Source organism: Dipteris shenzhenensis, chromosome 25 (assembly GCF_047967505.1).
Source record: "Dipteris shenzhenensis isolate YYH24624 ecotype China chromosome 25, Dip_SZ_1.0, whole genome shotgun sequence".
Lineage (NCBI taxonomy): Eukaryota > Viridiplantae > Streptophyta > Polypodiopsida > Gleicheniales > Dipteridaceae > Dipteris > Dipteris shenzhenensis.
The window spans coordinates 20,859,262-20,874,553 of record NC_141620.1 but is presented as its reverse complement, the minus strand read 5'-3'; the positions used below and the strand labels follow the sequence as shown (position 1 = coordinate 20,874,553).

The window sequence follows — 15,292 nt, the reverse complement described above, 5'->3', positions numbered from 1 at the left end:
TTAATCGACTTGTACTAGGCTTGCTTCTGCTTTCTAGGTGGAATTTTGATCTTCTTTGGCTTCTTCCCTCCTTTTGGTGTCCAACTCCATACTATTGAGTCTGCTTGCTTTCAATGTGTAGGTCCTTGTCATCATTGCACATCCGAAACTTCTCCCAACAATTTGCATACACTTCTTCCTCACTTGCATTCTTCTTACGTGAACACGGTGCCCAACATTTTTTGGTCTTCCATCGGCAATTATCGTGAGATGGAAAATTAAATATTATCAAGTTCAAGGCCTATTTAGGATTTTTAGTCGGATGGTAAAGATGAATCCTATCTGTCACACTGATTGTGTTTTTTTTATAAAGCGTAGCGTTGCTCTGTTTTTGTTCTCAGACACACAATCTAGACCCCTTCATAGCATCATGGGCATTGTAGGGCTAGCTAGTGTCAATGACCCCCAAGTAATTGAGAATGAAATCATTCAACCCTCTCTTGTTAGGCAAGCTAAAGAGGGTGCATAACCTAGCAAAAAGAAGCGTAGCTAGAGTGAAATGTGCCCTAAAGGGTTGATCGTTGTAAACTCACTCCAAATCAATAAAGACTATAATTTTCAATCGATTTCTTTCTTTTTTATTCTTTATTTTCTTTGAATTGCATGTATTTAAATTGAGGTTGCAAAGACAAAGGAAAATATTATTTTCTGTTATTATTGCCTTTCTTTGAATTGCATGTAATTTAAATTGAGGTTTCAAAGACAAATGCAAAATATCTTTTTCTTTTTTCATATTGCATGTAGGGAAAAGGAAATTGTATTATATTTATAGGAGCAAAATACAACATTTAGAATTGCCAAGGCGTAGCACATACACCATATCTAACCATCGCTCAAGGCGTAGTACAAAAAAAACCTAACTATTCTTGGTTCTCCTAAGCCATACGATGAACTGCATATCCTTCGTGGTCACAGTGACCCTCCTCCTATGGATGGCAGCCAGTTGGACATCATCCATGAGGTCTATCAAGTAGGCCTTAGCTGTGTGCTATAAGGTAAGAAGGCATAAGATGCAATATGCCAAGGGGCCTCCCCCACCCCTATTGGACAACTATTCGTAGGGCCCTGGTTGATGTCTTGCATGGCCTCACGAATGACTTTGGAGAAGCTCGCCTTCGAGATGAGCAGATCAATAGAATTTTGATACCTATGGATCTCCCAAAGTGCCACGCGGCCTCATTTGAACCTATACCATCTCCCTCAAGGAGGACCTCTTTGGCCTGGACGTAGAGGTACCTGTTGTGCTCTCCTTGGGGGTGCGCGTGGACCATGTGTCTGTGAAGGAGGGCATGGCTACTATGGACGATGTTTTTGCTCTTGGTTGTTCTTTGACCTCTGCTCCTGATGGCGTCAGCACACCCCTTCACTTTCTTCTTCCCTCTCTGTCTCCGAGTCCCAGTCTTCTTCTTGCCTCTCTAGCTTCTGCACTGGAAGCTTCTCACATCAGAGTTGTTGTCGTGAGGGGGGTGGGCAGGAGGGTGAGTCACTAAAGGAGCTCTCCTCTTTTGGCATGACGGGTGTTCCTAGATTCGTCACCTTCTACTTTTTCCTGGCCATGGGGGATGGATAGAGAGGGAGAGAGGGTACGAGAGGCAGAGAGGGGGATGGGGGATTGGGGCAATTGGGAGGGGGTGTGGGAGCTCTTAAAACAATGAAATGAAAATGAGCACCAATTCCTTTATATAGGGCCCAAAACCCTAATTTTTAAAAATACTTATTTTCGACATAAACTCCTAGGACATAAACTTGGCGCAACCTTGAGCTGAAAAATTATAATTAACATCCAATAACTCAAAATTTTCTTTCTTCATTGCAATTCCTTCGCTTTATATAGGGCCAAAAACCCTAATTTTTAAAAATACTTGTTTTCAACATAAACTCCAAAAGCATAGAATTGGTGCAACCTAGAGCTAGAAACCTATAATTAACGTCGAACAACTCAAAGTTTTCCTTTTCATAGCTTGATACACTAACTTTACTGCAGATCACAGAACTAAAATTACAATAAATTCTAAATTTTATGAATGAGCATCCACATTGGAAGAGTGTACGCCATCAATTTCATTTAATTTGACTCCAGCAATATGTGCCCTTCTCTATGATGGGTTGCACACCACCTTGCATTTTGTCTTGCATTTGATGAATTGTATATTCTTCTTCCACGTTCAATGTTGGCATCTCGCACTGCATGGGATACTAAGGACTCTTTGAATGCTAGTGTTGTAGCTGCTATTAATTTGATATGCTTGTACCACCATCGAACCAATTGAACCATCAAGCTCGACCTATTCTACCACCCCCATGTTGGGATGCTCTATTATACACACATGCTTACCAAGTGCATATACATTGTAAAGTGATAGAAAATAAAATTGATATCCCATACAAAGATATCACACAAACCATGATTATATTCTACCCAACATCTCAAAATCTGTTTCAAATAATCTTTTGGAGAAAATTATACACATAGTAAGAGTGTCATGACAGCTCTTTCTTGTAAGAAAGCCTCTATAAGCTCACTTTTCATGAAATTTCTTTCGCAACAAACAAATCTTTCAACATTTTCAAATGATGCAGTACAAGAAAACAACACAACTACACAAAACAAAGTATAATTATTTCTTCAAAGTTGCATCATTTCCACTGTCTTGCATTGTTCCAAAGGATATCTCATCTCAACCTCCATGAAAGCTGCCTGAATAGATCCCAAAACTTTACAAGCTCTTCAAAATCATGTCTCCTTACAGACCAGTGTTGAGATATGGACAAAAGAAAGATTGTTTTACATGCATAGCCAAGTGTAATGCCTCAAAATCAATCTTCTTTCAGCCTTTCTCAAAGAATCTCATCCAGTAGCTCCTTCTAAGCTCAAAACACCTCGCATCATTCATGGTTCATCCAGAACATTGATTGCCTCGAGTCTTTGCATGAAAATGATTTGAGATCGCAACAAAATCTTAGATCAGAGATGAAGTGATGGGATTTGAATGAAAAGCACCCAAGATAGAGCAAGAAGAAGGTAGATCAAAAATGTTGAAAGTTTTGAAAGAATGAGAGTGAAATAGGAGGGAAACACAAGTGAGGAAGGGAAATGACGATTTTGGTGTGAGATTCCATTGCATGATAGGGAGAACAGAGAGAGAAGCTTCCTACTCAAAAGAAAGGAATAGATTTGAAAATAGGGTTGGAGCAAGAGAAATTTGAAATGGAGCTCCGAAATGAGGGAGAGGGAAGAGGAATGAGAGAGAATGAGAGGGGTCAGGTAGTTGGATGGGAGGATTTAGTTTCATGACAAATGGTGCAAGTTTGGTTGAGAAACTAGGTTTTTTAGTTTGGTTATAGTTCAAAAACGTGGTGGGATGGTGTGGTAGCAAGTGGGAGCTCTACATCAAACTTTGGTCCATTTGAATAAAGAAATAGGAAATTCGGGCCTTTTTTAAATTGCCTTTCACTAGCCAATATATACTCAATTTTATTCACCTTATACTTTTATATCACTAGCCCAAGGGCTCTCTTATAGGGCCCCTTTTTTAGTCCAAAATTTTTGTAATGAACACAAAGAACCCTTGCATTTGTTAAGGAGTTGTGTACGCCATGTGTATTACTAGGGTATTACTTGTGGTGTGAATTAGTTATGTGGGTTGTGCACACAGCTTGTCTGATTTGCGTCACTTTAAGTGTCCTTGTGTGTATTTTGTTTGCTATTGTGATGTTTGGCTACCATGCCTTATGTTTTGAACACACTTTTTTGGGTGAAATCATGTGTTGCACACACCCATAAAACATGCCCAACAATACAAAGCATGGTACATAGCAGCATTGACACAAACCCAAGACCAACAAAGCTCCATTAACAATCAAGAACAAGCAAGCAAATAGTTTGTAGCACTGGAGCAAAGCCCATTTGGGCTAGTAATAAAGGTTATTAGAGAGCTTGGAATAGTTTGTAAAATGTACGAGACATAACAAACAAACTGTAGAAACAAAATCAGAGACCCTCGAGGTACAAAGGAGGAAAACTACATCTGTAAAAAAACTCTACACATGGTAGCATCTAGTGGAGGTAGTTGGATAGTCTCAGTGGTGAAATCCAAGTGTCTATACTCAAGTGGCTAAGGCCATGTAGAGCCCAAAATGTTAAAGGTAGTTGCTAGAGACCTATGCAAGCACTAAAAAGGGCTTGCACATTCCCAAGATCCATGAGTGTTGATATCCATTCACATGTCACAAAGGGCTTATAGGTTCCCAAAGGTTGATGGTGGTCCCAAGAGACTCGTGCCATTCTCCATATGTAATTCTTGAAGGCCTTGCAAATTCCCAAAGGTTGATGGCATTCTGTGTTATTGCTCATATCTAAGCAAAGGGCTTGTAGGTTCCCAAAGCTTAAAGGCTGACGGCAATTTCAAGAGACCATGCAATTATTTGTAAACAACTCCTTAAGGGCTCGTAGATTTCAAAAGGTTGATGGAAATTTTGAGAGACTTGTGTAACTATAGGTTGATGGTAGTTCCAAGAGATTCTCCATGCGAGTAACCTGACCCATCTATGATAGGTTAGGGACCCACATCCTCATGTTCCTTTCCCTCTTAAACCAAGTAAATATCATATCTCCCCTCCTTCATTTGTCTCCATCCCTCCTCTTTGCAAACAATTCCTACTAACATTATGATTTCCTGCTCATTGTGGACATTTCTTTTTCTCAAAATGCATCATATTATTCAAATCGTCTGTCGTTTCCTTCCTTCAAAAACAAAAATGTCAGTCACACGTATTGGTCACAAAACATATAATTACAATGACTAATTGAGACAATGAACTATCTCTAAATTGGTCTCAAGAATAGGGGATAACCTTCTTGAAATGATCAATATATCATTACCAACTCATTAGTATTTGATCAATTAAAGTGCATAAGCTCTATGACTCTACTACTAGCTGTAACTTGAAACAAACAAATTTGAATCACACAATCCATCCCCCAAAAATCTGACTTAAATCACACTATTCATCCCATAAAATTTGTATAACATAGAGCAACTACCACAACACTTGAAACTTCCAATCTCAATCATACACCAAATTCCATACAAAAAACATTTACCAAAAACCTTCTTCTCAAGGGAAGGGCTTTGGGGTTTTGACATGGTGCTCTGCCTAGCATTAGGAGTTGCAAATTTGATAGGAGGTTGCTCAAGATGACCTTATTTCTTCTTCAGCAATGGTCTGTCAAGAAGGGAAGCATTCTTGGCACCCGTGGGACTACCTCTCGCTACGGGAGCCCACAATCCAGCAGCCGAATTCCTAGCATACGATTCCTTTATCGAAGTGAAAGCATGCCTATCATACGACTTTGTCTGCATTTTCTTTGGATTTGCAAGGGCAAAGCTAAGCCATTTGGTGAACTCCGAGGCCTCATGATGAAACCCCTCCCCCTCCAATAGCAATTGAACATCCATGAGGGCCAAATCAAGCTTTTCGATGTCCTTGAAGTCCTTGGCGTGTCGAAAGAGCACTCGAATCGGGGATGAGCTTGGAGCACAAGGCTGCACTCACTAGTAACTGCATCAAATTGTACAAGCTTCATCTGTATCAAAGGAAGATAGTGTGGTTGGGGTGGTTGGGGGGGGGTGAGCTTGAGGGTTTTCTCATACTAATCCATGGCCCCCTAGTAATGCTTGCTCTGGAATTGACAATTGCATTCCTCCCTGACCTCGTAAGTGGGGCACAGGAAGATGATAGCATCAAGTCGATTTTGGGAACAGAGCATTCTTCTTCTTGTTGTTGGGCTTGCCCATGGGGGAGGAGGGGGAAATGGAGCAGGAAAGGGGAGATAAGTGAAGAAGAAGACAATGACAAAGAAGAAGACGAAGAGGAAAGTTCAGGAAAACTTGGCATTTTCAAGCTAGAAAACTTTTACACTTCGCTTGTGAATCGTGAATCAACTCCGCATGCAAATCATGAATCAAATCGGTGTGATCTGTGCGAAACGTGAATCAAATCAGTGTGATTTGTTCAAAAAATAAGATAAAAGATGTAAGTCTTGAAGGCCTTGCAGACTCTCAAAGGTTGACCGCATTCCATGTTATTGCTCATATCTAAGTGAAGGGCTTGTAGGTTCCCAAAGCTTAAAGGGTAACTGCAATTTCAAGAGACCGTGCAAGGGTCCATTCGGTTCAGCGTGATTAGTTGTGCTAACAAGGTTCATATTGCAGTTTCTCTAAGGCATGGTCAAATTGATCGGATTGTTTAAATTTAATTACATAGGTTAGTATGTGGTTAGAGGGTTATAATGGGCCATTAGGGTTGGGGTTTTGTCTTGTAGTGTAGGTTGTATGTGATTCTGTCTTCTTTTGACGGTCGTGTTGCCCTGCACGGTATTTGCGTACTGGGGCATGTGGGTTTGTCGGTGGTTGTGGTGGCTTCGGCATCCTATTCGAGCTATTTGATGGTGGAAATGGATGCAGCTTCGACATGGAGGTGGACAGATGTATTCATCGACTGTGGAGATAGCCACCCTCTGATCAGACGAGCCAATCTTGGCTCTATCTCTGCTGATGAGGGGCTAAGGAAACATGCGGGGGAACCTCGTGCCAAGTAGATCATTATTTGTGGCATCATTTGTAGTATGTGTGTAGCTTAGGACCTCGGGTCATATTCCGATGAGAGCCATAGGCTTAAGTGTGGTCAGCAAACATAGTGCATGCATGTGTGAAAGGGACGTGCATCATCATGATTGGGGTAATGAAGGCTTTCGCCTTCATTGGGGGTTGAAGGGTTTAGGAGAAGTTTGAGGGTTAGAGGGAGGTTCCAAGGTTTAGAAGGAGGTTCCAGGGTTTAGAAGGGGTTTAAGGGTTAGAAAGAGGATCCAAGGTTCAGGATAGAGTACATGGTGGAGAACTCGTTTCCCTCGTAGATCATGGAGGTCAAGGGTTGAGGGACTAAGGGTTTAGGGAGATCATAGGGGTGGGAGTGGAAGAAGGTGGAGGAGGGAGGAGGAGGAGGGAGGGAAGGGAGGAGGAGGAGGAGGAGGAGGAGGAGGAGGAGGAGGGAGAGGATGGGTTGCAAGGTTGGAGGAGAGGGGAGGAGGAGTTGCAAGGTTAGGACATGCTTTTGGACGTGGAGTGCAAGGAAGCATGGACACTTGGAGATAATTTCTTGGAATACCAAAGTAGAACTCAACACAATGCCCCAAAGAGTCCGGGCTTCATTCCATTATGGGTTATTTATACAAGTTGGAGAGCTTCTCTCTCTGCATGTAGGAATTGTAAGACATTCTCTCTCTACATGTAGAACTTGCATATAGAAGTTGCATGTAGGAGTTGCAAGTTGCATTTTGCATATTGGAATTGAATGTTGAACATGCATGTAGGACTTGCATGTAGAGCATGCATGTAAGAGTTGCAAGTAGAACTTGCATGTTGAGGATTCCTAAGAGAGATTATTCCTAGCCTTATGCAAGTACAAGTGGAGCTTTGCCACTACTCTACACACACATTATGTGCTACCTAAGTCGATGTTATCACAGAGACAACAGATAAACATGACAACCATGTGTTGGAAGTAGCCAAGAGGCTATACAAGGTTGATGTGTATGTGTACAAAACCAATGCTAAAAAATAGTCAACAATGTATGACTTTACATGGGTGGCATATGTGCGTGCAAATGTGCAACAATCCTGAATCCAAAAAGGAGAACTCTGCTAAGTGTCACAATGTGTGGTGAACTACTGAATGCCAAGAGTACTGAACTCGTGTCAGATGTGTGAAAGTGTCATCGATGATAGATCTGATGGGACTGAGACCACTGGGAACTAATCGGGTAATGTGGCAATGGCTTACTTGGCTTGATGGAGTTGGATCTCCTCTATGGCAGTGCTACTCTACATCTAGACTACACGTTGAAGCACAAAATGCAGCAAATGAATTTATCTTGATTCATTTTAAGTGTTGGGTATGCTGTAATAGATAAGGAGTTGGTTTCGATGATGAGGATTTGATGATGCTAACCTATGCATAATGAAAAATACAGATGTGAGGTTTTCATCATGTAGAGCATGATCTGGCATAATTTTTTGTTTTTGGATCACCTCCAAATTCCACTTGGATAAGAAGTTATGGGTTCCGGAAGGATAGCCAAATTTTGATCCCGAGAGGGTAATCAAAATGATGATGCGGCATTGTGGGTCTCATGCTGTGTGGAAAGGTGTGCCGACATGGATACTGATTGAGCAAGATGACTGGGCACTGTGTTTTCTAGGCATCCTGCTTAGGTGGTCACGATGATGTGGTTGAGCTGATGCCATGTCAATGCTTATGTGGTAGTGTTGACATGGCATTTAACCGAGGGTATTGACATGGCAACTAAGGTGTCATGCAAGTGACATGGCACTCAGCTACTACCACGTGGCATGGTGACATGGTAGGATAAACTGTAGATGCTGTGGCACGAAGGGGGTCTTGATGATGTGATAGTATGGCCAAGGTGCTGACGTGGCAAATAACTGGGAATGAGGATGTGGCTTATGGAGAGCCTTGCCAGATAAGGCCAGCTGACTGATGTGGCACTAAGGCTGATGAGGCAGTCAATAACAAATCTTTGAGATTCTGATGGTATCTTAGAGATTTTGTCATCGTCTTCAATAATGTTGCATCGTCGGCCGAGCTATCGACTGAGTTCAAGCGTTGAGAGTCGGTTGGAGCTCGTTGGTGGTTGTGAATCTTGTTTGGAGTCGTTCCCTTGGTCACCTTGGGATGATGGATCTCCGTGAGGACTGGTGGCGCTAAAAGGCCATTAGGAGGGTATGGCTTGCGGCGCTGATGGCAAGTGCATTTCGGTTGGCCGTTGGTCGTTGCTGTTCGTTTTAGCTCTCCTTTGTCGTAGGACGTAGAGACTCATTGCTAGCGTGCTGTTCTTTTAGCCATGGGGGCCATCGTTATCTCGACTATTGAGGGGGTGAGCCACGTCCACTATTGCTAGCAGCTATGTGAGCGTAGCTATAGGAGGAGTATAGGAGGCTCATTGTGGGCATTGTGGAGTCATTTAGTTGTGGATGAATGAGTAGTTAGGTGGAGGCTTGCCCGCTGTTCCTTCGGGGTCATGGCTGAGTTGTTGACGATGGAGCTACTTACCTTGCATGAGAGCTTTTGTGGCATTCGTTAATGGCTGCTCGGTGGTTGTTGAGGTGGCGCTCATTGGAGGAAGCTCTAAGTCGCTCTTTATCTCTCCTGCCTAGCAGCCGCCTTGCGGCAACCGATCACTTGCCTTACTCCCTTGAAGACATCAAGTTAGAGAGCAGGCTTTCCGTGCCTTACTCCTCTGAAGACATCGAGTCAGCACAGAGCAAGCTTTCTGCACTATTTGATGCCTGGAACAAAAAGCATAGCAAGCACTACCTTGCTAGTAGGGCTCCGAAGAAGGAAAGACGCTTTGAAATAGTCAAACAAAACTTGCAACAAATTCATCAGAGGTCGATTGCTTTGGTAGTTTTAGCCATTCTGTGTCCTGGCTAGTCATTGGCGAGGAGCTAGTTTGTTGCAGAGAGCTCAAATGTATTGTGGACACATATTGGCAGACAAAACCCATGTGTTTCGAGCTCCAATCAATGATGTGACATAACAATAGCAAATTTATTGACGTGCTACAATCATTCCAAAAATGCACACACATGAGTTGTGACATCGATTACATAAATAGAAATTGCTTCAGCCCATGCCTCAAGATCACACACCCCCTCACTTGTACTACACTAACTCGCAGATGAACAAACATAATAGTCATTTGCTATAGTTTTCGATAGACAGAAAACACATCTTCAAAGAAATAGACCACTACTCGCATCAACTATACAACTAAGATAAAATACTCGAAGACCCTAAAGCTACTATTCGTTTACATACAATTATCGAAATAAAGGAAGGTATGCTAGTAGAATTATGCTTGGGCAGTATCAACCAAAAGGACGGGTTAGGAAATGGAGCCGATGTGATTTTCCTAACTTCCAGGACTCACATGGGCAAGGACATTGTCTAGATACTTTTTTTGATGCAGCAGGTCAGAATGCAAGCAAGAAATGACAATGTCAATGCTTTCGAACTACAAATACACAAGGACTGGACACCCTTGTACTGAGCCACCAAGGAAATCCAAATAGGGCCATGTTAAACTAACATTCTCACATGAGAGCAATTTCCTATCCAACCAGTAGTAGCAAGAACAATCCATCGAGCTCAAAGACTGACGTTAGAGAAGGTTGCTTTCTCTCCGAAGGGAGTCCGTTCTCATGGCCTAGCGCATACAGCCTTGTCATGGGTGAAAGATATCTAGAACTTGTATTTGATAGAACCGATACAAAATGAGAGCTTCCAAGTTGAAGATGATATTAAAAAAGAGTAGACTAAACTTGAAATCGCCTTGGAAAACATGAGTATAGACGTAACGTAGAGAGAAAAGCCACTACAACGTCCTACTTCAACCCTTAATACTAGGTCCCTTTTGAAATACATATCTGATATCAAGGGGACCATGCATCTTATGGATTCTGATATTATTTGCTTGCAATAAACGAAAAAGAGACACCCAAATCAATTCTTCCCACCTAATTTTCACATTGTGCAGAACTACTTGCTCTGGACAATGCACCGTAACCACAAGGGACAAGAGTGGATATGTGGAGGTTAAGAAAGTAGGAGATGCAAAACAAAACACATTTGTTATGTGGGAGGATCAACGTTTTCTTGGGAAATTTGGAAACCACCCAAACAAAAGGAAAGGTGGTTAATATAGATGGAATAGAGCTTGAAGGATTTGGTGTTACAAGAAAGAGAAACAAAAGGAAATCATGGTTACTATGAAACAACAATATCCATCCCACAACATAACGTTGTCCTCCATCAAACGTAAGGTAGCGAGCATAAGGAAGCATCCAATTGAAATAGGTGACACAACCCTATTATTGCAATAGACTAACACCGACTCGAAAAGCATGTCAATAACGCCGAACGCTCGCAGGAAGAAGAAGTAAAGAATATGTATTGATGATAATGTGAGCAACCAAAAATACATCAACATATTCGGCAAGTCATCGAGACATGTGAAAAAATATATAAGGGAAATAAAACACACTCCTTCACATCATTGCTTATCATGCAAACTAATGGTATTTAAAAAGAAAAGTGTCCAGTTACAAAGAAAATGTTCGAGTGGATAACAAATAAGAGGGGGAATCGAAGAGCAGGCTCGGGCCGAATCATTACAGAATCTGCCATGACTGCAAGAAGGCTATTAAGCTCGACAGCTTGCCCAAATATTTCACACCCTTGCAGATTAATTTGAATGCTCCACTCCATGTTGTGGAGATCCTAAATGAAGTGGAAGACAATTGGTGGCACCGAGGTTAGCATTTACACAGGTTAGAGAAATGAGCTTTAATGGGCGGCTAGGTGTCACTCGAAGCATTGTGAATGTTTTAGTTGACACAGGTAAAGTGCAATGTGTACTGCCTCACTTCCTCAAAGAGGAGTATTCCATAATCATCGTGATCAAAGAATCAGAAACCCTTGGGTGTTTTTAGAGACACCAACAGTGAGGAGCTTGATTTTCCTACACACTGTTTTGGCTCTCCCAGGGAGATCGGTGATAGCAAACCAACATATTTGGATATAATGAAGTGGGAAATAATGCACAGATCTTTAAGGTTTGCACATAATATCACGAATTAGTTTTTCAAATCTATCAAAGTTCTAATCCAGCAAGTGATGCAATCTATATGGGTTCAACTAAGAAAAGGCATGCTACAAAATAGAAGACTATGTGCAAAACATGTCAAAAACAACACGAACATCGAGCAAACATATATAGACCACCATCAACAAAATACAATATGTTCATAACATACCTTCACAAAAAACTAGTGGACAAAGTGAAAGGTGGCTACTCGTGTAATAGATCATAAAGAACTTTTGAAGAGACTCCAGGTTCCCAAAGGTTGATGGCAGTTTTGAGAGACTCCTGCAATTGCGCATATACAACCTCAAAAGGGCGTGCAAGTTCCCTAAAGTTGATGGCAATTTTGAGAGACTCGTGCAATTGTACATACACAATCCGAAAAGGGCGTGCAGGTTTCCCAAGGTTGATGGTAGTTTTGAGAGACTCGTGCAATTGCACATATACAACTTCGAAAGGCATGTAGGTTTCCAAAGGTTGATGGCAGCTTTCAGAGACTCATTCAATTGCCTATATTCAACTTCAAAAGGACGTGCGTGTTCCAAAGGTTGATGGCAATTTTGAGAGACTCGTGCAATACTTCATACTCACCATCCGAAGGGCATGTAGGTTCCCAAAGGTTGATGGCAGTTTGGAGAGACTCGTGCAATTGTCCATACGCAACCACGAAAGGGCGTGCAAGTTCCCAAAGGTTGATGGCAGTTCGGAGAGACTTGTGCAACCTTCCATGGACAAGTTCCAAAGGGCGCGCAGGTTCCCAAAGGTTGATGGCAATTTGGAGAGACTCGTGCAATTGTTCATATACAAGCTCCTAAGGGTGTGCAGGTTCCCAAAGGTTGATGGCAATTTGGAGAGACTCGTACAATCGTCCATACACAATTCTGAAAGGGCGTGCAAGTTCCCAAAGGTTGATGGCAATTTGGAAAGACTCGTGCAATCATCCATAGACAACTTCGAAAGGACATGCAGGTTCCCAAAGGTTGATGGCAATTTGGAGAGACTCGTGCAATGGTCCATAGACAACTCCGAAACGGCGTGCAGGTTCCCAAAGGTTGATGGCAATTTGGAGAGACTCGTGCAATGGATCATATACAACATCGAAAGGGTGTGCAGGTTCCCAAAGGTTGATGGCAGTTTGGAGAGACTCGTGCAATTGCTCATATACAAGCTCGAAAGGGCGTGCAGGTTCCCAAAGGTTGATGGCAGTTTGGAGAGACTCGTCGAACCGTCCATAGACAACTCCGAAAGGGCGTGCAGGTTCCCAAAGGTTGATGGCAGTTTGGAGAGACTCGTACAATCGTCCATATACAACACCGAAAGGGCGTGCAGGTTCCCAAAGGTTGATGGCAGTTTGGAGAGACTCGTGCATCTGCTCATAATCAACTTCGAAAGGACATGCAATTTCCCAAAGGTTGATGGCAGTTGCAAGAGACGTTTCCCATCTTCAATCGAGAACTCGCGAAGAGATCGCAGATTCCCAAAGGTTGAGGGTAGGTGCGAGAGGCGTGTGCATTTCTCCATCCGCAGGTACTGGAGGGCGTGGAGATCTCCAAAGGTCGACGGCAACTGGGAGAGTCTAGTGCAATCGGTGAGATGCAAATGCTCGAGGTTTTTAAGATTCCCAAAAGATGGCGGCAGAGCCCCGAGTGCAGGACACTCCAAGTGCTTCAAGAGAATGGCAAATCCCAATTTCCCAGGAAGCGTCTTCATCGGCACAAAGTCACGTCGGGGTACATATTCTGTCAAAACACCGCTCCGCTTTCGCTTCCGACCTGATTGTTGGTGCTGGGTGGCTATTGCGGAAACGTCAGGACTTGTGGCTGCACTTGTGACGCTGCTGCAAAACTTGAAGTCGCTGTCGCAAATTTGCAGCACCGTAAGAAACTGCAGCTTCAATTGTTGAGGTAGAGGATTGGAGGGTAAGTGTGGCCACTTCAACCACCTGAGTTGCAGCTGGGTGAGTCCCTGAGGATTACCCTCCAAGAGTGTGCCCTTGAGGAACAGCAGTTGCAAGGACTTCATTCGGGAGAGGAGAGCGGCATCCAGCTTAGCCATGGAAGTCGACAGCCCGCGTACCTTTGTAAGGCCCTGAGGTCACAAAATCGACTGATACATCACACACTAGTGCTATCAACGCAATTTATCTGTAAAAAGCGCGCATTTCAGCTTCTAAGCAGCAGCACTCCATAAGTTAAGTTGCAGATTTCCTTATGTGTTGAAAGAAACGGCAGGAAAAGAACGCTCACAGTTGCCAATACAACTTACATACATACCTTTCCGCTTCTCGCCAGGTTTTCCAAGTCGACATCATCCCAAATCCGACTCCATTCACCTCTCTCTTTGAATTCCCTGCGTACAATTACCCTGCCCAATTCTCTCAGCTGATTATGCATTCGCATTGTCTTGTGGCCATGCTTCCAATCAATCTCGTACTTCCAATCAATCTCTACCAGACAACGCCGCTTCAACTTCTCCATACCACTTAGAGGGTAGCTTTTCGTACTTTCCCAGAAATACTGCGCACAGCTCTCTTCTTCTCCATACAGCAAGCAAGCCACATCTAGAAACATCTCTTTCTCATTTTCTTCCAGGGCATCATAACTAATCTTGAGTCTGCCTGCTATCTTTCCTTCTGTGTAGTGATTATCCCTTAGCTTCTGAATTGTCTCTTGCCAGATTTGTAACTGCCTTTCCTTGCCCTCATTTCCCCCGAGATAAGCATATTGACCTAAGTGCGCTCCAAGCGCGACAAGAGCAAGCGGGAGCCCATCGCACTCGTCCACAACCGCTGCCACCAAACCACAGTTCTCAAAATCGCTTGGTGGATCAGAGTTGCCGAAAGCGTGTAGAGAAAAGAGCCGCTGGGACTCATAACCATTCATCCGTCGAACATGATACGAATCGCGCTTAAACGCAGCACAGAGGTAGTTAGGATGAGGATATACTGCTTGATCCGTAGCAGTAACGAGGATGCGGCTACCTAAACAAAGGGCTTTTAGATCTATAATTTTTGTGATATCTTCGAACTCCTTTATATCATCCAATACAATCAAAACCTTCTTCTCCCTCAAGCGGACTTTCAAGAGCGCTCTTCCTCCGTCGATGTCGTCCTGCCGGTCCTCATACTTGTCAAGCAACAAATCATGGCGCAGAGTATGCTGTATGTGGCTCAACTCCTTGTCCCCGCAATCTTTCACGAAGCTTACTGCGTGAAACTCCTTGCCTGCAATGCTCTGATGAACAGCTTGGGCAATGACCGTCTTGCCAACTCCGCTCATACCATACATTAGGACAAACTTTACAGCACTCTTTTCCTCCAAGCATAACAGCTCCACAACTTCTTGGACCCTTCGTTCTAGACCAACTGGGTGGAGCACTACATCGACGCGCATCCAACATCTGGCGTCTATCTCATTTACTATCGTTGCTACGACTTCTTCCACCAAGTTGCCCTCGAAACTGCACATGAGCAGGATATCATGATCAAATAGTGCGAAATGAGATAGCTTCCACAGCGCGTTGCGATTG

General features: G+C 43.1%; 1 protein-coding gene across 1 annotated transcript in view; it reads right to left on the bottom strand.

The window, feature by feature from the left end:
- Positions 1–15,292, bottom strand: part of LOC147885586 (disease resistance protein ADR2-like) — a 35,653-nt gene that overhangs the window by 19,752 nt on the left and 609 nt on the right. Inside the window, exons 2-3 of the mRNA XM_087396155.1 lie at positions 14,038–15,223; positions 12,356–13,852 (exon numbers count right to left, since the gene is read on the bottom strand). Of these exons, the coding sequence (XP_087252281.1) occupies positions 12,356–13,852; positions 14,038–15,223 (2,683 nt within the window). The remainder of the gene's footprint in view (positions 1–12,355; positions 13,853–14,037; positions 15,224–15,292) is intronic.